At 44.5% G+C, this 23,346-nt stretch overlaps 1 protein-coding gene across 1 annotated transcript in view; it reads right to left on the bottom strand.

The window, feature by feature from the left end:
- Positions 1-3,627: 3,627 nt before the first annotated feature.
- The window catches only part of TFAP2E (transcription factor AP-2 epsilon), a 36,394-nt gene continuing 16,675 nt past the window's right edge, over positions 3,628-23,346 (bottom strand). The window contains exons 4-7 of the mRNA XM_040424378.1: positions 14,222-14,444; positions 13,380-13,498; positions 11,954-12,095; positions 3,628-4,234 (exon numbers count right to left, since the gene is read on the bottom strand). Of these exons, the coding sequence (XP_040280312.1) occupies positions 3,946-4,234; positions 11,954-12,095; positions 13,380-13,498; positions 14,222-14,444 (773 nt within the window). The 3' untranslated portion in view covers positions 3,628-3,945. The remainder of the gene's footprint in view (positions 4,235-11,953; positions 12,096-13,379; positions 13,499-14,221; positions 14,445-23,346) is intronic.

Genomic DNA, 23,346 nt, shown 5'->3' with positions numbered 1-23,346 from the left:
GCGGACCATATACATTTGTCCATTCCGCTATCCCACAAAACAGAGAGAACATGTCCTATTCTTGTCTGTTTTGTGGACAAGGATAAGACATTTCTACAGGGGTAAAAAAAAATGGCAGCATGCACATGGCTGGGAACCATGTTTTGAAGATCTGCGGTTTGTGGACCACAAAACAAATACGGACTTACCACGAATTGCCAGGGATCTGTGGTAAGTACAGGTGACGTACATTGCTTCTATGTGCTTCATCTGCAGATCTAATGCAATTCAAGACAAACCATGTGTGATCATCCTGCAGCTGTTGGCCACAAGGCACACAACCACCCCACGGCAATAACACAAGTCCTCAGTCTTCTGATTTAATTTGCTTTCAGTTACATATTTCAAAAATTGTGCTTAGAAATCCTTACTACTGCAAAGTCATAAGAACCATTTATAAACTGGGTTTATTTAAACAGACAGAAATTGGTCATGTATTATTTTATTTTATTTTCCGTTTTTTTATTAATAATTTCTGGGGTTTTCTCTCATTTGTGTATTATTTTTTTTTAACAACAACAGACACATCTGTGATATAAGAAACCTTCAAGGATGCATGGACACCCCAGACACAAGAATAGGGAAATATCCCAAATTATAATACCCAAAAACTCACTCAGATTATAAATAGCTTGCACAGAACATCGTTACAATGTTCCCATTTAATTACACATAAATAAATATTTACAACGTCTCTGTTTAATCAGGGCAGAAAGCGACATATTCTCATCAGTGGTTCTCCCAGTCTTGACCACGCTTGTGAGGAGGACTGATGTCTGCTGTCCATGCGATGTGCAGAGCACAGTAGTGAAGAATACAGCATCTTGGAGAACAGTCAGCCCAACAGATTGGTAATCCCAGCCTTTGTATCATGTATGTTCAATAGCCAGTCTCCCAGATCAGCAGGTCAACTCTGGTAGTCATATATAAATAAGAAAACCCACAGATGGCTGCTCCATGGACAGAAACAATCTTCCGGCAGTGACATATTTTGAAATGGCATACTCTATGTATTGCAAGCAGAAAGCATTCTTTTGACTGTATAGATTTTAAGAGCAGTTAATAAATTGTGACTTTACACATGCATTTCCTTTCCTGGTATTACCACTTGTGTTAATTCAGTAATCATATATTAAACAGATTAAATAAACCTATGTGGATTTCCTGGATTTCAGCCGCAGCACACATGACCCTTAGGCCTCCTGCACACAAACGTGTGCTGCCCGTTGCCGTATTGCGGACCGCATTTGCGGATCTGCAATACATGGGCGCCGTTCCGTGGGCATTCCGCATCACGGATGCGGACCCATTCACTTCAATGGGTCCGTAGGTGCGGAACGGAACCCTACGGAAGCACTACGGAGTGCTTCCGTGGGGTTTCGTCCCGTACTTCCGTTCCGCAAAAAGATAGAACATGTCCTATCTTTATGCGAAACGGGCGGATCGCGGACCCATTAAAGTGAATGGGTCCGCAATCCGCTGCAGCTGCCCCATGGTTGGTGTTCGTGCATTGCGGCCCGCAATTTGCGGGCCGCAGCACGGCCAGGGGGCGCACACATTCGTGTGCAGGAGGCCTTAAAGGGAAGTAATATTCAAGTATTAATTTAGTAGGGTGAAAGATTGCATATAGCTGAGCCCTTTAAAAAAAAAAATTCTAGAATCAACACATTTTATGTTACATGCGTTGCTTGGCTGTTTTATAATTTTTTCTTTATAGTGCTTATTTAGTTACTTGTATACCGGATCTATAAACCTTTGTCTCAGAGCACATACTAACTATCACTTATAAAGAGAATGAGTAATATTCAGCAAAGTATCCTGTCTCATGAAATACATTAACATGATTCATTAGAGAGTTTTTCACAATGATTTTTGTTGCACAATTTATTAGGCAGGAGCCCCAAATATATTAAGGCCAGTTGTGCAGCTAATACATATTAAGCTATTCTCAAATGAGGTTATCAATATCTGATCAGTTGGGGGTCTGACTCCTGGCACCACCACCGATTAGCTGTTTGAAGAGAAGTTGGAGTCCTAGGAACGCTACTTCCTCCTCAAGATTACACTGCGTGTCATCTCGAAAGTCTTGGTGGCACAGTGTAAGTATAAGTGCGTTGCCTGCTTGAAGCAACGGCGCAGTGTAATCATGAAGAGGAGACAGTGCTCGTACGAGCGCCACCTTCTCTTCAAACAGGGGAGCCGGAGGATTGCTCATCAATATGTACTGGCTGCACGACCCCCCTTAGCAACAGGGACTGCAGCTTACCTATGACACCATTGGATCTCCATGCTCTTGTGGATATCTGGTAGTGTCACTATGAAATGAATGGGAAGGATAGGCTATAATATATATGTGAACTACCATCACATCCCATGTTAGCTAACAAGGAGAGGAAGATGGCTGTAAGCCTCTATTACTCTACTTAGCACTATTGTGATGCTTGCTGCTTACTCAAAATGAGAAGAATGTAAAAATGTAATTTGAGAAGGACTAAATATCTCTATTTTCATCAATGCTCTCACATATATTATGTGTGCTCTGCAAAAGAAGAACAATAGAGCACATTTACCAATGCAAATGAGCCAGACTTCTGTCTCTAACTGTGCCCTGAGGGTGTTAACCACTTTTTCTGCTGTGCTCAACAAGGGGTTGGGGCTTAGAAGAAAGTTGGAGTAGGTTAGCGGGAAGGGGGAGTGCCTTATGATTCAACAATAGGCACTATTGCCGCAAATTAAGCCAACTTACAGGTGGTATAAAGACTAGGCCAGGGGTCATCAACCTCCAACGCTCCAGCTGATGTGAAACTACAACTCCAGCATTCTCCCCTTCACTTCTCTTGGAGTTGTGGACAGCCAGACAAGTGAGCATGGTGGGAGTCGTAGTTTCACCACAGGTAGACTGCAGGAGGTTGCTGATTCCTGGACTAGACAATCTAAGGCCCTTTCACACGAATGAGTATTCCGAGCGGGTGCAATGCGTGATGCAAATGCATTCATTTCATTGGGGCTGTGCACATGTGTGTTGGTTTTCACGCATCACTTGTGCGTTGTGTGAAAATCGCATCATGTTCTATATTCTGCGATTTTCACGTACCGCTGGCCCCATAGAAGTAAATGGAGCTGCGTGAAAATTGCATCCGCAAGCAAGTGCGGATGCGATCCGTTTTTCACGGATGGTTGTTAAGAGTTGTTTGTATATATTCCGGTTTTTTATCACGCGCGTGCAAAACGCATCAAAACGCATTGCACCTGCACGATAAAAACTGAACGCGATCGCAGGCAAAACTGAATCACTTTGCCTGTGAAATCACGCATTTTTCACTGAACGCATTTTGCAAGGGGCCTAAAGGTGTGCCAGATTTACTATCCAGAATCAGCCACTGTGCTCAGTGCATCTTTACACTGTCAAGCAAAACAAAGCAGTTCAATTGGTGGAATGGCATTTTGCTAGATCTCATGTTATAATATGCCAATGTCCCGATTGAATAAACCAAGATCTTATGTGTCTATATAAACTGTATACTGTGGATATGGGTATATACCTATAGAGGTGGCCTGCAATTCTGTAGAAAACACATTGTTCATTATATGTTGCCTGTATTTTCTTGTCACATTGTAGAAAAGTTACAGAAGTCCTTCATAGTCATTATAACAGTCTGTGTGTGCATGTTATGTTACTGACTAGCGCAAGTATAAAATATATCTTCATATCTGCAATAAGTACCAGGATGCCGAGATGTCTTCCTATCATTTTTCCATCTCTTTTTTCAATGTGGATCCTCCTTATAAGGTGTATCTTTAACTCCAGGACATGAAATCATTCTGTGTTTCCACCACTGCTATTTAATCTTGGTTTCCAAGAGATCAACCTCACTTTCAGGCCCTCTTCATTATTGTCACACTGGGCTATTTCCTATGTTTAAGTTCCTTCTCTGTAGGTTTGGAGTCTCCTACAGAGTGTCCATTCCCTGTGCTGCTCATGAAGATCTTATCCATGCCTTTTAGAGACTCAAGTAGGTAGTTCTGGAAGGCAGTGAGTGCTGCACATATGGCTGGTACTCCAAACCCATGAGTGATTAAGCTGAAGTGAGTTAAGCAGCTCTGTACTCCAGGCTCCAGGATAAGAGATGGACGGCTGTTTCCCAATGGAGAACGATCTTGGGCCATTAAGTCAGAAAACTCTTTGCATATCTGTCTAAAATATTACAAAAATAGCATGGTATTAGCCAACATAAGTACATACACGACAGCATATGGGGCATTAGCAATTTTATATGGGGTCATTGTGGTAATGGATCTGATAACATCTGAGAAATAATAAAACTCTCTAAAGGTTAATTACTATGCTTTTCATCAGAAAAAGATCAGCTCTCATTTAAAAAAGAAACGAAAGCTGAGCTCCTAGTGCTACCAGATGTAACGTAGCTATCCAATAAGTCAGTGTTCAACCTTTTAAACAGGCTTTGAGGCATAACTTATATAATAGCTAAGCCAGTGCCTCATCTGCAGACAGCTGTTTCAGGGCGATTGCCCCTCATCGGTGCATAAGACGAAATGGTACCCGGAATCAAGCTTTGCATCTTAATGTCACCCAAATCATGAAGAATACCTTTGTTTGGAAAGTTTTTGTCTACAAACTCCCTTTCAGCTTCAGTGTTCTTGGGAAGTGATAACTTAGTCGTGCATCATGAAAATTAGATACGACTAAGTATTCAAACCACTAATCTCCTCATAAATCACAGGTGATGCCCGTGTGCAACATTTGGTGCATATTTTTGTGACATTTGGTGAGTCTCGCCACTTTTAGAAGTAGAGTGAACCAAAGGCCCTGCACCTTAATTACACTCATTACTGTCCAGCTCCAGTATCCCTATCATCAGTGGAGAAAGTTAAAGGACCTGTGATGATGTCATCACAGGTCCTATACATCTAGTAAAGGAACTGCACAAAGAATGGTGTAGTTCCCAGGTTAGATAGGACCATCTGCCAGGACCTGTGATGACATCTTCAGCATCACAGTTCCTGTACATCTAGTAAAAGAACTGCACAGAGTATCATCACAGGTCCTTCAACCCCCAACAGCATGGAGAAGAACTGCAGGATGAGTTCTCCACTGAGACTAGACTGGAGTGGTAAGAGGAGTTCCTCCTCCTTTCTCTTCATTTGCACCCATTTCCTGTTTTTACTCATATCTCACTTATATATAGTACTGCAGACAGTTACAACCACTATTACCTCATGTACCTCCTACAATAACCATAATATATAACTGACCACATATATCTGTACACACTGCCCTATTATACCTTGTACATCAGTGCACTGCTCTATAATATATATATATATATATATATATATATATACACACACACACACACACACACACACACTGCATCTATTATACAGTATAATAGATGCAGTGGTACACTGGTATGTAGTGTACCCAGCAGAGTACTGATATGTGAGGTACAAGGCATAATAGATGCAGTGTGTACAGATATGTGAGGTAAAAGGTACAATAGATGCCGTATATACAAATATATAGTATATACATCAGTGTACTGATATGTGAGGTAAAAGGTACAATAGATGCAGTATGTTAAGATATATAGTATATACAGCAGTGTACTGATATATGAGGTACGAGGTATATTAGATGCAGTGGGTACAGATATACAGTATGTTATATACAGCAGTGTGAGGTACAAGGTATAATAGATGTAGTGTGTTAAGATATATAGAAGTACGCTATTATACCTTGTACTTCTCACATCAGTGCACTGCTCTATATTTTTTATAGATATATATACACTGCTCAAAAAAATAAAGGGAACACCCAAACAACACAATGTAACTCCAAGTCAATCACACTTCTGTGAAATCAAACTGTCCACTTAGGAAGCAACACTGAGTGACAATCAATTTCACATGCTGTTGTGCAAATGGGATAGACAACAGGTGGAAATTATAGGCAATTAGCAAGACACCCCCAATAAAGGAGTGGTTCTGCAGGTGGTGACCTGACCACTTATCAGTTCCTATGTTTCCTGGCTGATGTTTTGGTCACTTTTGAATGCTGCCGGTGCTTTCACTCTAGTGGTAGCATGAGACGGAGTCTACAACCCACACAAGTGGCTCAGGTAGTGCAGCTTATCCAGGATGGCACATCAATGCGAGCTGTGGCAAGAAGGTTTGCTGTGTCTGTCAGCGTAGTGTCCAGAGCATGGAGGCGCTACCAGGAGACAGGCCAGTACATCAGGAGACGTGGAGGAGGCCGTAGGAGGGCAACAACCCAGCAGCAGGACCGCTACCTCCGCCTTTGTGCAAGGAGGAACAGGATGAGCACTGCCAGAGCCCTGCAAAATGACCTCCAGCAGGCCACAAATGTGCATGTGTCTGCTCAAACGGTCAGAAACAGACTCCATGAGGGTGATATGAGGGCCCGACGTCCACAGGTGGGGGTTGTGCTTACAGCCCAACACCGTGCAGGACGTTTGGCATTTGCAAGAAAACACCAAGATTGGCAAATTCGCCACTGGCGCCCTGTGCTCTTCACAGATGAAAGCAGGTTCACACTGAGCACATGTGACGCCGTGGAGAACGTTCTGCTGCCTGCAACATCCTCCAGCATGACTGGTTTGGCATTGGGTCAGTAATGGTGTGGGGTGGCATTTCTTTGGAGGGCCGCACAGCCCTCCATGTGCTCGCCAGAGGTAGCCTGACTGCCATTAGGTACCGAGATGAGATCCTCAGACCCCTTGTGAGACCATATGCTGGTGCGGTTGGCCCTGGGTACCTCCTAATGCAAGACAATGCTAGACCTCATGTGGCTGGAGTGTGTCAGCAGTTCCTGCAAGACGAAGGCATTGATGCTATGGACTGGCCCGCCCGTTCCCCAGACCTGAATCCAATTGAGCACATCTGGGACATCACGTCTCGCTCTATCCACCAACGTCACGTTGCACCACAGACTGTCCAGGAGTTGGCAGATGCTTTAGTCCCGATCTGGGAGGAGATCCCTCAGGAGACCGTCCGCCACCTCATCAGGAGCATTCACAGGCGTTGTAGGGAGGTCATACAGGCACGTGGAGGCCACACACACTACTGAGCCTCATTTTGACTTGTTTTAAGGACATTACATCAAAGTTGGATCAGCCTGTAGTGTGTTTTTCCACTTTAATTTTGAGGGTGACTCCAAATCCAGACCTCCATGGGTTAAAAAATTTGATTTCCATATTTTTTTTTGTGTGATTTTGTTGTCAGCACATTCAACTATGTAAAGAACAAAGTATTTCAGAAGAATATTTAATTAATTCAGATCTAGGATGTGTTATTTTTGTGTTCCCTTTATTTTTTTGAGCAGTGTATATATATATATATATATATATATATATATTGTGGGGATTCGCTCTGGTAGACAGGGTGTGCAGTACAGAGGCAAATTACCAGTTCTTAAATCAAACTTCGGTGTTTATTCACACATAAGGCAAAAACAAAATGTCACTTTGCAGTCTTGGTGTTAGTTCACACACAATGGAAAGTACACATAGCAAAAATCACCTTGTTGGCAGTTCTACCTCCAGCAGTCCATAACAGGCTTTCAGGGGGCATGTTTCCCCTAAACACGTGTCTCAGCCCTCCAGCACGGTACAAGCCTTAGATCCCAGCACACACACCTTGCTGCTGAGCCCAGCTGTCTTTTAAGGACTAGGTGCTGCCAAAACCCGGACCATCACTTAAAATCCAGTCCGGTGTTTGACCCCACCTGGCTGCAAATCAGCCCAGCAGCACATGCTGGGAGGAAAATACCTGTTTTCCCAGGCCATACCCTTCACTGTGTCACATACACAACCCCCCCCCCCCCCCCTCCTTTGTTTAACCCTGAGGGGGTGAACACTCGCCAAAGAATGTACTCGGGACAGGTTTCCCTGTAACCGGCCTGTCCCTGTGTTCCACTGTAAATTTAAAGTTCTGTAGGGAAAGGAACCATCGGGTGACCAGGGCATTTCTGTCTTTGGCCTGGCTCATCCACTTGAGAGGGGATTGGTCAGTCACCAAGCAGAATTTTCTCCCCAACAGATAATAGCGGAGAGACTCGAGTGCCCACTTGATAGCCAGACACTCTCTCTCCACTATACTGTACCTGGTCTCGGCTGGGGTGAGCTTACGGCTAAGGAATACAACGGGATGCTCCTTCCCGTTGACTTCCTGGGACAGTACAGAACTGAGGCCTACTTCGGAGGCAGCCGTCTGTACTATAAATTCCCGCTTGAAGTCGGGCGTCACCAAAACCAGGGACCCACACAGGGCCGACTTCAAAGCGGAGAACGCCTCTTCCGCCCGATCGCGGACTTATGTCCCTTCAAGAGCCCTGTCAATGGCTCAGCTATCGTAGCAAAGTGGGGGACAAACCTCATGTAATAGCCCCCTATCCCAAGGAACGACTTTACTTGACTAGAGGTGACAGGTCAGTGCCAATTCCGTATCGCCTCTATTTTGTTTACTTGTGGTTTGATGACTCTGTGCCCAATGACATACCCTAGGTATTTAGTCTCCTCTAACCCTATCGCACATTTCTTTGGGTTAGCTGTTAGTCCAGCCTTCCGAAGGGAGTCCACTACGGCCTGTACTTTGGGTAGGTGCCTTTCCCAGTTGGTACTGTGAATGACAATATCATCCAGGTAAGCCGAGGCGAACCGCCGGTGTGGACGAAGCACAATGTCCATTAGACGTTGAAAAGTGGCGGGGCGTCATGCAGACCAAAGGGTAACACCTTATACTGATACAGCCCCTCAGGCGTGATGAAGGCAGTTTTCTCTTTGGCAGCCTCCATTAAGGGCACCTGCCAGTACCCTTTCGTGAGGTCCAAAACAGAAAAATTCAGTGCTTGTCCTAACTTCTCGATTAGCTCATCCACCCGGGGCATGTGATATGCATCGAATTTAGCTATCTCGTTCAGCTTACGAAAATTGTTACAAAACCATAACATCCCGTCTGGCTTGGGTATTAAGACTATAGGACTGGCCCACTCACTTTTAGACTCCTTGATGACGTCTAGCCGCAGCATTAGCTGCACTTCCTCCGAGATGGCTTGTCACCGGCCTCGGGTACCCGGTATGGCTTTAACCAGACTTTTGCCTGAGGCTCAGTGACAATGTCATGTTGGATTGCGGAAGTGTGTCCAGGGAGATCCGAGAACACATCCGTGTTCGGACTAACAAACTCCCTGGCCTCCAGAGCCTGTTTAGAGGAGAGGCTGTCAGCAATTTTTACTGTGGCAACCGCTTCCCTTGCATCAGACAGAGGGGCCGGAAACTCTTCCCCTAGAAAACCAGGCCGCAGGCTGTCTTCAGTACAGGTCTCCCTATCTTTCCAAGGTTTTAGTAAATTAACATGGTAAACCTGCTCTGGCTTTCGCCACCCTGGCTGGTGTACCTTGTAATTTACCTCTTCAACTTTCTCGAGTACCTCGTAGGGCCCCTGCCACCTAGCCAGGAACTTATTGTCCATGGTCGGTACCAGAACCAAAATCCGATCACCCGAGTTAAAGATCCGGACCTGCCGATTATAGATCCGACTTTGTGCTTGCTGAGCTGCCTCCATATGCTCCCCAACAAGAGGTAACACTGTCTCTATCCTTTCTTGTATCTGAGTAACGTACTCAAGGACACTTTTGTGCGGAGTAGGTTGCTGTTCCCATGCCTCTTTGGCTACGTCTAACAAACCATGAGGATGTCTGCCATATAGCAGTTTGAAGGGCGAGAATCCAGTAGAGGCCTGGGGTACCTCTCGCACAGCGAACATGAGATAGGGCAGAAGAAGGTCCCAGTCCTTCCCATCTTTAGACACCACCCTTTTTAACATGTTTTTTAATGTTTTGTTAAACCTCTCTACCAGACGGTCCATTTGCGGATGATAAACGGACGTCCGTAGCTGTTTTATGTGCAGTAACTTACAGAGTTGCCTCATAACCTTGGACATAAAAGGGGTCCCTTGGTCGGTCAAAACCTCTTTAGGTAGTCCTACTCGGGAAAACATCTCCATTAACTCCTTAGCTATGAGTTTGGCCGATGTATGTCGCAGTGGCACCGCCTCCGGGTACTAAGTGGCGTAGTCTAGGATGACCAAGATATGTTGTTGCCCTCTAGCGGACTTCGGTACTGGGCCTATGAGATCCATAGCGATTCTCTCAAACAGTACCTCGATGATCGGGAGAGGTACTAAGGGACACTCAGCCCTTACATGGCCAGGCTCCTGACACCGCCAGCAGACTATCGAGCCAGGTCCACAGTGGGTACATCCTGGGCGGGTTTTATCGTCTCAAACCTCTAGGCCTGGGGTGGAGATTTCCGGGGTTTGACACCCCCCTCCCATAAGAACCCCACTTTAGATTCCGGTAGCCTCATAGCAGTCCACCAGGTCCACCATCTCAAGGGCATTGCCAGGAGACACCTGGCCGATCCAATGCTGGAGAGGGGATGGCAAAGCCCTCCAGAACAGTGGGGCTCAGCACGTCAGGCTGTAGCCACTTTTGCAAGAGGTGATACAAGTTATAATACTGGGGTCTCACGGGCTCAACCGGGTTGAACCCGCACTAATGCACCCGCTGGGCCCGGACCAACACATTCACCCCCAGTCTTGCCAGAATCTCACCCTTGACTTTCTGGTAGTCGGCCGCTTGATCATCCGGCAAGTCAAAATACACCCGCTGGGAATCAGATGCGAGGAACGGAGCGACGACCTCAGCCCACTGATCTCTGGGTAGATTCTCCCTTGTGGCCACCTCGTACATCGCCAGGTAGATTTCGATGTCATCTGAGGCTGTCATCTTGGGGATCACCGCACGGACCACTTTCCGGACATCATGGACACTCTGGGACGCTCCTGCCGTCTGTAAAGCCATCACGTGTTGTAACAGCAGCTGGCTTAATCCAGGACATCCAGCCGTACCCGAAAACAAAAATATTTTGGCGTTTACGCCAGCCTCTCTGTGCGTGCCGGCATCCTCCACCAATTGTGGGGATTTGCTCTGGTAGACAGGGTGTGCGGATGCAGTACAGAGGCAAATTACCAGTTCGTAAATCAAACTTCCGTGTTTATTCACACATAAGGCAAAAACAAAACGTCACTTTGCAGTCTTGGTGTTAGTTCACACACAATGCAAAGTCCACATAGCAAAAATCACCTTGTTGGTAGTTATACCGCCAGTAGTCCATAGCAGGCTTTAGGGGGCCTGTTTCCTCTACACACAAGTCTCAGCCCTCCAGCACGGCACAAGCCTCAGATCCCAGCACACACCCCTTGCTGCTGAGCCCAGCTGTCTTTTAAGGACAGCTAGGTGCTGCCAAAACCCAGACCGGCACTTAAAATCCAGTCCGGTGAGGTAAAAGGTACAATAAATGCAGTGTATACAGATATATAGTATATACATCCGTGTACTGATATGTGAGGTAAAAGGTACAATAGATGCAGTGTGTTAAGATATATAGTATATACAGCAGTGTACTGATATGTGCGGTACGAGCTGTGAATTACACCTCACATCTTAGTACACTGCTGTATATAGTGGCCAGGAACGGGTACTTTAAGGGGCTATGAATGGGGTATGGGGGCCCAATTTAGATTCTTGCTATGGGGCCCAGGGATTTCTATGTACGCCCCTGGGTCAGGATTTCTGATTGGATAACTTTTATGTATGATTTATGCTGTGCGACTTTTTTAAAAATTGCATCTCCACGCCAGGCAACCCCTGGTATACTTTTACAGACATAGATGTACACCACATTGCACTTACGCCAAGTATATTATTACTGTGCACTATTTTATAAATTTGGCGCAACCTCACACGGCAAAGACAGACTTAAAACTGACACCAAAACCACAGCAAATGGTCAATTTGCCCTGTCATACTTACTTGGTAGCAAGAAGCATGTTTTTCCGCGTGTGGAGCTCAGAGGGATCAGAGTGTTGTCGACACAGATACTCAGCTGCAGCTTTTGCTGGGAACTCTGTCTCACAAACATAGCCAAAATCTCGGGCAAGATGGACAGCCTCACCTGCAGATGAGAAGGGTCCAATCAGTACCAAAATGCCATTGTTACAGTGACAGTACTATCTTTTTCTATGTAATCACTATCGTTTCCAATTTTCTAGATTACCTTTATACTCAATCCCAAAGCAACTAGTAATTCATATGAATCTTGTCTGTGTAATAGCATATTCTAAGACACCACGGGTCATTTGGATTAAGAGTAAGCTAGTATTGGAACAATTCTGGGGACCATAGACTGTAAAACTCTATTCTTCAACTTCACCCAGACCATAGTTAATTCATTACAGTTATCATAATGGGAACTTTCCAAGAAAGAATCTGCTTGCCCTTGCCTGGTGACCCTTACGTAACTTCATCATCAATGGTGAGGACACATAGATAAACAGAGGTTAAACCAATCCTTGCTCTCATCAAAGTACTAGAATATTCAGCTTTACCCTGTGTTTATCTCCCTTTATTCTGCACAAACCAAAAACAACACATGATTAAAAGTATTTCCGCATATTAGCCAAAGGCACAGCGATTTGCATAAACACCGAATGAAGGAGGACATATTCTGCCTACTGCTGTTGATTAGGAGACTTGTGTCATAAACTGAGCAGCTTTCATATTCCGCCCAGGGTGCCACAGTGATAGATTAACACTACATTGTCTATCTCCATCCATTGCTTCCTCTGTATCTTTTCACAAAGTTCGAACATGGTTTCATAGAGAAGGGAGTGATCAACACTGAATAAACTATTTCTTCACAATGAACTACCTGGGAAATAACAAATCCGGTTCTCATACTCTCAGTTGAAGCTGTGACGCTTTGCTAAGAAACTTTAAAAAAGATGGTTAAGGGTGGGCATTTCACCCCACTCTGATACCAGTCTAATATTACTATGCGACTGACTCATCACATGATAAATAATTCTGATCACAAGTTTGCCCCAAGACAATATTTTACAACAAATATTTATCTTCTTTTTATTCCCCGTTGTTTTTTTTAGATAATTTTTATTTCAATACAAATAGAACAAGAAAAAATGATTACAAAATGTATGTTATCCTACAAACCCCTGAACCCTAAACCCCTACCAACTACTCAAATGAGTACTGTCCACCAAATGCTACTGAGTGCCACTAACAAAGTGGTAACTGCTTTCTGCATAGGGAATTTGTCCAGTTTTCTACAGTGTTATTGCTTTTTTTGTATTTAAGCCATCAGGTCCAAACTGGTCATTCCACTCTTCTAGTTTCTATGGCTGTAAGAAGTATTAGGTACTTGACTCCATGTATGTCTTACCCTCGACCAGAGATGTTAGTAGAGTCACATTGGCAGCTTTACGTCTTCCTGCAGGCAGATTTAAACCAATTTTTTCCAACCTCTCACGTAGACAACGACCACCATTCTTTGATTTCGCCCTAAAAAGAAAAGATGGACAAACTTAAATATCAGGCGGTAATTATTATCAATCTACAGTGAACTCATAAGGTTAAGGATTTGCTTAGAATCATCAAAAAGGGATCTGCTTTCTTCCAGAATACATGTACAGCCACATCTGCCCATGGGCTGTGTCTGGTATAGCAGCTCATCTCTATTCAAGTAAATGGGGCTGAACTGCAATTCCATTAACAAATCATGAACAGACACAGCAATTTTCTGAAATAACCCCTTTAATTGAAACTACAGTAGGTCTGTCCATAGAACTTGAGGAAACCTAAACTTTGCCACTTTTGTAGATGTACAATATAAGACAATGGTAAGCCAATATATAGCTAAATGAGTGGAAAACATATACAGCCATGCATAACCATTTAGCCATTAGACTTCTCTATGATCTTTTTTTGTGCTTTACACAAGGTTGAAAACACCAGAAAGCTGTGCTACTTTAGAAAACACCCACAAAACTATCCATTATATTTAAAAAAAATTGTAGGAACATTACTACTTTGCAAGCACCACAAATCCATCAATGATATGATATTTGAAATTCCATGCCTCATTAGTACAAGTAAAAATCCCTGTTGGTCATTTTAGACATTGGTTACATTGTCCTGCCAAGTAATATATGGTACATTAAATTAATCCATCCCATTGTGAAACATGTAACCAAACGGTATACAGTATGAATAATTCCCACTGACCTTCTTAGTACTCCTCCAAGTAGAGATGCATTAAGACACTCAGGAGGTGACAGGCGTCTCTGGACCTCCCCTACTGTCACCTTGTATTTGGAGGTGGAACTAAGTAGAGACAGTCGGCCAGGGACAGAACAGAAAACCTCGTTTGGATTCGATACTCCTCCTATGAGGCCTTCTTTATTCAGAGTGAGAGAGGACATCATGCTGCTGCTGTTCTTCATTGGAACTGGGGAGGAACAAACAAGATAGTGAGTGGGTCAGTATCTTCTTCAACACATTAAGACCACACTGCACTGTATTAAGAGACTTTACCTCAGTAACTGTTAAACACTATAGATAGATATGTATATTTGATTACAGGGTAATGTATCATACAACTGAGTTTACCAATATTTCGTATAGATCTAAATCTCTATGACCAAGGGTGAACATACTAACATACAGAGCATGTATATGGATGCTACTGGGCCTGTAGATAGAAGAGGTCAAGCCAATGTCCAATGTACTCTGCTATATGTTAGGGAGAACATGTGCAGGACTCCACTCTCTAGGGGAACTACATTGTTAGGGTGGGAAATTGGCCTAAAGTATATAGAGGGGGAAAAAACACCAGGCTCTTTGCTATGAGGCCTCCAAAATATGAAAGGAACAAATAGAAGTGTAAATTCAATGGTGCTGACTCGAAACAATAAAACCATAAATCATATGAAACCATTGCCGGTGTGATAAATTGGACCATCTTGGTAAATTAGTAGGTTACAGCCAAAATGCCTATTTCTCATAGCTTGAAGAGTCTTGATTTATATTTTGATCAGTTGCTGATCATATGATCCACCAGGAGATCTGTGAGAGTGCTAGTACACAGTTGTGATACAGTTGAAAACTGTGTGCAGTTACTGTGTCACCAAACAAGCATTCACAACGCAGTTATAGAATTTAGCCAGTGTAACGCCTAAATAAACACTGATGTTCTGCATAGGAGAAATGATCTAAATGATTTAAGTAATTGCAGCTGGCTACAATCAAAAACTGCGCTGTGATTGCATGTTTGCTAGTGCAGTAACTGCATCCCAACTGCCCTGTGTGCCAGCATCCTAAAGCCTCATTCACACGTCAGTGCTTTGGTCAGTGATTTCCATCAGTGATTGTGAGCCAAAACCAGGATTGGAGCCTCCACAGACATAGGCACCCTTCACACGGGGTGAGGGCCGGATGCGTTCAGGGTGCATTGCGGGAAACCCGCGCGAGTAGGCACGCAATTGCAGTCAGTTTTGTCTGCGATTGCGTTCCGATGTTCAGTTTTTTCCGCACAAGTGCAATGCGTTTTGCACGCGTGTGAGAAAAAACTGAATGTGGTACCCAGACCCGAACCCGGACTTCTTCACTGAAGTTCGGGTTTGGGTTAGGTGTTCTGTAGATTTATTATTTTCCATTATAACATGGTTATAATGGAAAATAATAGCATTCTTTAATACAGAATGCTAAATAAAATGTCAATTGAGAGTTAAAAAATAATAAAAACATAACTCACCTCATCCACTTGAGCGCGCAGCCGGGATCCTCTTCTTTGTTCTTTTGAAGGACCTGCAAAAGGACCTTCGCTGACGTCATCGCGCTCACCACGTGGTGAGCTGAATGAAGATAGAAGGACCCACTTCAATGGGGTCCGGGGTTGCTCATCCCTATCATCTCCTAGCAACCATGCGTGAAAATCGCATCGCATCCGCACTTTCTTGGGGACGCTTGCAATTTTCACGCAGCCCAATATAGAACATGCTGCGATTTTCATGCAACGCACAAGTGATGCATGAAAATTACCGCTCACCTGCACAGCCATAGAAGTGAATGGGTCTGGATTCAGTGCGGGTGCAAGATCTGCACTTGTTCTGTGTTTAGAGCCGCACCTGGTTTTGGCTCAAAATCACTGATGGAAATCACTGACCAAACACTGACATGTGAATGAGGCATAAGGATGCTGCCACACATTCAGGTTTTTTTATGCAGTTTTTGAATCCAAAACCAACTTGATTAAAAAAGGAGAGAAACTGCATCTGTCCTTGATACTTTCTCTCCTCCTATGATCCACACCTGATTTTGGCTTCAAAAACGGCATAAAGAAGCCTGTACATGTGTCAGCACCCTAAGGGCTCTTTCACACGATCGGCTCCCGTGTGGGTCATCCGCTGAGTGAATGAGAGCCAAGCCCCGTTCCGGACAGCAGAGACACGAAGCAATAACATGATTGATAATGCTCCGTGCCTCTATGACCTTTTTGCTACAAAATCACAATGACAACTTTATCTCACTGTGATTTTGTAGTAAAAAGGTCACAGAGAGGCACGGAGCATTATCAATCATGTTAATGCTCCATGTCTCTGCTGTCCGGAACGGGGCTTGGCTCTCTTTCACGCAGCGGATGACATGCACGGCATCCGCTCGTGTGAAAGAGCCCTAAGTCTCTCTAAGTCAGGGATCAGCAATCTTCGGCACTCCAGCTGTTGTGAAACTACAATTCCCAGCATGCTCCTTCCAGTTCTGTGGTAGTTTAGAGAACAGCCAAGCAAGTGTGCCTGATGAGAGATATAGTTTCCCAACACCTGGAGTGCTGGAGGTTGCTGAGCCCTGCTCTAAATACATAGGGTGCTGCCACATCTACATTTTTCCTGCCTTTCTTTGCCTGAAAGTCATGTGTTGTACAAGTGTTTTTATATGGCATTTTGTCGCATAACTTTTATTGCGGTTTTTCAGCTGTCATAGAGATGTCTATGGGAAAACATCAGAAAAAACAGTCACATACAAATCATGCTGCAATGTAAAAAAAAGAAAAAACATAAAGGGCAGAAGTGTAACAAGGACCTATGGGGCCCCTATAAGAAAAATTGGAATGGGGCCCCATTGGACCATGACCTCCTTCACCTTCATACATTACGCACAGTAATATAAGTCAGTGATGTCACAGCACTGAAATAATGCAAAACGAGATGGACGGCATAGCAGATGCCTGTACCCTGGTAGTTACATCCATGGCTAAGGGAGCACTGTGGCTAAACCACAGCATTTTAGAAATGCCTGTATGTAACATCTGGCCACTGCATTTTTTTTCTACAAAAAAATGGCATTTTTGAAAAAAGACATAGTGTGAAAGCACCCATCCAACAGTACCCAGCACCAGACCCTCTGCTGTTACCAACATCAGGCTTTTCTTCCTGCCTGTTCTGCAATTAAAGTATTCCCTGCTTGCCATCCTTGTACATCTGTTCACTCCCCACTGCATATGTTTTCTACATGTTTTCAATCTCTTCCCTTTCCTTATTGCTCATCAATCTGGGGACATTTTAAAATAATGGTCCATACACAGAAATGTGACTGTAGAAATCATTCTATGTTTTACCTATGGCTTTATATTGTATATTATGCCAGTTGCTTAATGTACAGGTGAAACTCGAAAAATTAGAATATGGTGCAAAAGTCCATTTATTTTAGTAATGCAAATGAAAAGGAATTGCATTAATGCAACTTAAAATTAGAATTTTGTGAAAAGGGTCACTATTCTAGGCTCAAAGTGTCATACTCTAGTCAGCTAATTAATCCATACTCCCTGAGCAAAGGGGATCTGAGATTGTGACTTTGGGGTTTCATAAGCTGTAGGCCATAATCATCCAAATTATAACAAATAAAGGCTTGAAATATCTCGCTTTGCATGTAATGAGTCTATCTCATATGTTAGTTTCATTACTGAAATAAATATTCAATAGTCTAATTTTTCGAGTTTCACCTGTATGGGACACAGCAAAGTAAAATAAAATGAAGAGACTTCCTATTCAGGAAGGTTATCCTTTCTTGTTAACTTAAATTTCCTTTTAGCTGACAACCAATAAGGCTGCTAATACAGCTTTCCCAGGCTCCTGAATGGTAAAAGAAATCTAGCTATCACTTTACAAAAACTTGGTGACCACCCCTAAACTATTTGTCAACCTATATGCATGGAAACAATATAAGGCTACATGCACACGAACGTATTTTGTTTCCGTGTCCGTTCGGGTTTTTTTGCGAATAGGATGTGGACCCTTTCATTTTCAATGGGTCAGCAAAAAATGCAGACAGCACACCGTGTGCTGTCCGCATCAGTATGTCTGTTTCGTAGCCCCGCAAAAAAAATAGAACATGTCCAATTCTTGTCCATTTTAGGCATTGTTACAATGGATCCGCAAAAAAAAACGGATGGCATACGGATATCATCCAGTTTTTTTTGCGGATCCGCAATTTGCGGACTGCAAAACACATACGGTTGTGTGCATGTAGCCTACATATGATACTTGCATAGATTTCCGCCAGGTTCTCAGGTTTCTTCCCACACTCCAAAAAACACATGGATGTGGGTTCATTCATGACTCCTATGGAAATGAGGTCCAGGATGTGTTTGAGATAGCAGAGTTGGATTCTGAGCCCCTTTCAGCTGGCCATACACATAACATTGCTTGATTTTGGTGAGTCTAGCATACATCATCTATCATGTATGGGATCCTCTGGACTGCTCTCTAAAGGGAAGATCTCAGGGTAGAGAAGCAGGTTCAGACTGATCCTCAAGGGAACTGGTGAATTTCCCAGTGGTCCCCTTGTCACCCACCCCCTGCACAAGTGGCATATGGCACAGTAGACTGACTGCCATACATATAGATAAGCAGCGTACAGCATCTCAACCAGCCTATGTTCATATTAAAAAGATTTTTTAGCAAACTACCCAGTTTATTATTATAGATGCATCAGGTGGCTGAGATGACTTGTAGGTACAGAGGCAGGCCAGCCAGTATCATTTTTCATCAGGGATCTGCCTTCTGTAAGTCGCTGCAGGGACCCCCATAATCAATAATCTTGTAGAGTCTAGCTGTGCCTGCTGCTGTATGAGCAGATAATATCTACACCCCAGTCCGACACTGGAATGAAGGATTGAACAGTTGGATGTCAACATGCCTGATTACCTTTGTTATCTGCGGCATCTAGAGATGAGCGAATTTCATGTTATGAAATTCGTTCACGCTTCGTTTGGTGGTAAAAGCAGAATTGCGTTATGGATGCTGTTACCATGGACCATAACGCAATTCTATGACGGAATGCATAACGGAATGCCTTTAGAGGCATTCCGTTATTCATTCCGTCATAATAGAAGTCTACGGGCTGCAAAACAAATTCCGTCACTTTTCCGTTATGCAGGGGAGTCTTCTCCTGCATAACGGAAACGGGACGGATCCGTTATGCAGGCAATAGTCTTTTATTATGACGAAATGAATATTATGCATTCCGTCATAGAATTGCGTTACGGTCCGTGGTAACGGAATCCATAACGCAATTCTGCTTTTACCACCAAACGAAGCATGAAATTTGAAATTCGCTCATCTCTAGTGGCAGCTTACTCCCCTCTCCCCTCTCAGAACACAGTAATGCTCAGCCAAGCTGAATGTACTTGTGAATGGGGACTGGAGAAGATAGCTGACAGCTGAACAAGCATTCATGTATGGCCCACTAAAGGGGCTGTGACCAATGTGAATGGCGATCTCTGTACAGCAATGTGGAATATGTGAGCGCTATATGACCACAGGAACATGAATAAGGGCTGAATAAAATACATATAAAGATAAAAGAAGACTCTGTATAACATATACTAGAAGAAATATTCCATGCAGCTGGCACACATGCTCAGGTACTCCGAGGTAATATCAAGTTTCACTTATGTGATAAAATATGAATTCTATAGGGGTTGAGTGATCGTCCCTGGTGACGGACACTGGATCAGATTATTGGAGCCATGCTTAGGTTTACCAGCAAAAAAATTGATGCCCCTTCCTTTAAGCAATCCCCTTGCTGCCGGACAGTCCACCAACCACAAGTGATCACATGTGAGCATGTGTATTCATCACCAATAACTAAGAGCTACAGTATCATACATGAATAGATTGTATGGGACATGAGCCTGCATTAATAATTAGAAATCTACTGCTAAACCCTTAGCGTGCAGTGATGGTGAGTTCGCAGTGTTCGCCAGCGAACACATGCGGGCTGCCATCTTTAGTAAGGTAGACTCACCCATCCGGCGATGCACAGGTAAGCCCTTACCTGTGCCGGGAGCCGGTCTGAAATCAAATGCGGTCACCGGGAGCAGGCAGTTACGAGAACAGCCGACGGGGGCCTTCATCGGGCTGTTCTCGGAACTGCCTGCTCCCGGTGACCGCATTTGATTTCAGAACAACTCCCGGCACAGGCACAGGTAAGGGCTTACCTGTGCATCGCTGGACGGGTGAGTCTACCTTACTAAAGATGGCAGCCCGCATGTGTTCGCTGGCCATCACTGTTAGCGTGTGCACATGTGACTGACAATACAGTGAAAAAGGCAGCTACGGTTTTACATGTGGTTTTTAATGAGAATTTCCCCCTCTCCATTAGGCCACATTCAGACGGCCGTAGTGTTTTGTGGAAAACACGGATACCGGCCGTGTGCGTTCCGCAATATGCGGACCGCACATGGCCGCAACCAAAATAGAAAATGCCTATTCTTGTCCGCGATTGTCAACAGAAATTGACATGCTGTGGATGTACATTGCGGTGCAGTCACTCTACAAAGCGCGTGCTTGAGATTTATGACATTCTTATCCATTGTGCGGCTGCTGCAGAATGCTGCGGACCTGTCACATTTAAAGGGACTCTGTCACCACTTTCTAACCCCCCCTTTTAAAAGTATTGTTATCTCCATGGCGCCCCTGTGATTACAAAGGTGTTGTTAGAAGATAAATTCGCCGTCTCCTTTTGATAAAAAGAGCTTTTATCTAACCTGTCAATCTTCTTGATAAGGTGCCCAGGGCGTTTCTGTTGGTCTCAAGCTGCCGCCCGCCGCCGCCGCTGTTGGTGCCCAGCTCCTCCCCTGATGCTTTCAGCGCCGCCTGAATGTAATGAAATACGCCTCCGGCTCTCGCTCAGTGCCCCCTCCTCCTTTTCAAAGATCCCGCGCGTGCGCACAGGCCTGTGCCTGATGCGCCTGTGCGGACATTTACAATCAGCCTCATTGAGCGAAGTGCGCATGCGCGCACTTCGCTCAACCTCCTCATCAGACGAGCACTGCAGCCGGCCGGCTGCAGTGCTCGTCTGATTAGGAGGTTGAGCGAAGTGCGCGCATGCGCACTTCGCTCAATGAGGCTGATTGTAAATGTCCGCACGGGCGCATCAGGCACAGGCCTGTGCGCACGCGCGGGATCTTTGAAAAGGAGGAGGGGGCACTGAGCGAGAGCCGGAGGCGTATTTCATTACATTCAGGCGGCGCTGAAAGCATCAGGGGAGGAGCTGGGCACCAACAGCGGCGGCGGCGGGCGGCAGCTTGAGACCAACAGAAACGCCCTGGGCACCTTATCAAGAAGATTGACAGGTTAGATAAAAGCTCTTTTTATCAAAAGGAGACGGCGAATTTATCTTCTAACAACACCTTTGTAATCACAGGGGCGCCATGGAGATAACAATACTTTTAAAAGGGGGGGTTAGAAAGTGGTGACAGAGTCCCTTTAAATCTGCGTCGGCAAATCTGTAGCATTTACACTACACGGGAACGAATAAGGACTCAGACTTGTGAGGCTTGTGCTTACCCAGCTGACATTAGTATTAGCTCCAGGGAAGAGAAAGAAGCTTCTTCTTGCCTCAGAAACTGCAGGCAGGAGAAGTCTGTAGTATATGGGTATATTGACTTGTGGCAGACGGTCCCCATCTAAATCCACATGTTGCCACCAAAGCAACCCCATTCAGATGAATAGAACAGATTTTCTGTTGCAGAAATAACTGCAACAAATCTGCCACATGTGAACATGTCCTAAATTGGTTTACAAGTACAAGGCTGCACACTACTCAGTAGATTACAGGATTACGTGTGGTGGCCGTGCGCATATGGCAGCACGTAATGGGTCCGCAATCTGGAAGATATGGAGCGGAGGCACAGTCCGGAAGGCCACGGAAGCACTACAGAGCACTTCAGTGGCAATTCGGTCTGTGCCTCTGCACCACAGAAAATAGAACATGCACCTAAAAGACACGGGTTTGATTGCCACAAGGAATTGCAGAATATAAGTATATTATGAATTGTGGCCTGCCTTATTCTTAGAAAATTATTTTCATGCAGGACACAATGGGGGTCACTTACTAAGACCGACTTTTTACGTTGGTCTTAGATTCCCTCCTACGCTGCATTAAAATTCACCTAATATATGAGGAGGCGTGCGCCTCCACTGGAGTAGTTTTTTGCCAACATTTTTTGCCACCTTTGCTCTGGCCCACTAGCGCTCAACTGCTGAACACGACATAAAACCGGCTGTGCAACTAAATATTGTTGCACGGCAGGTCAAAAAAGGGACTTTTCACTATTTTACGACTAAAACAAACCTCAAGTCCCTAGATGAATGAACCTCAATAAGGGCTCATTCACACGGCCGTAGTTGGGCCGTTCTGTGCATTGGGGACCGCAATTTGCGGTCTCCAATGCAAGGGCAACCTCCATACGGCCACCGGGATGAACCCAGACCAATTCAACTTGAATGGGTCTGCATTCGTCCGTTCCGCAAAAAAATATAGCAAGTTCTATCTTTTTGCGGAACGGAAGTACGGAACAGAACCCCACGGAAGCACTCCGTAGTGCTTCCATAGTGTTCCATTCCGTGATTACGTTCCGCATCTCGGATTTGCGGACCCATTGAAGTGAAAGGGTCCGCATCCGTGATGCGGAATGCACACGGAATGGTGCCCGTGTATTGCGGATCCGCAAATGCGGTCCGCAATATGGCAATGGGCAGCACACGTTCGCGTGCAGTCAGAGTCAGAGTCTGTTCAGGCAAAAACTTATTTGCACAAAAGTTTAACCAGTTTTGTCTGCGATTGTGTTCAGAATTTCAGGTTTTTGCACTTGCGTGAAGAAAAACTGAAGTATAACCATCTAAATCTCCTAGCAACCATCAGCAAAAAACGCATTGCTTCTCGATGTCTGTTTTTCTCACAAGTCCCATTTATTTTTATGGAACCAGAGCAGTGCGAAAAACGCACAATATAGAATATGCTGTGATTTTTCCTGAACGCAGAGATAATCAGTGATAAACAATGTTCGT

This window comes from Bufo bufo, chromosome 3 (genome assembly GCF_905171765.1).
Source record: "Bufo bufo chromosome 3, aBufBuf1.1, whole genome shotgun sequence".
Classification (NCBI taxonomy): domain Eukaryota; kingdom Metazoa; phylum Chordata; class Amphibia; order Anura; family Bufonidae; genus Bufo; species Bufo bufo.
The sequence above is the reverse complement of the archived record's forward strand: the minus strand, read 5'-3'. Positions and strand labels throughout refer to the sequence as shown.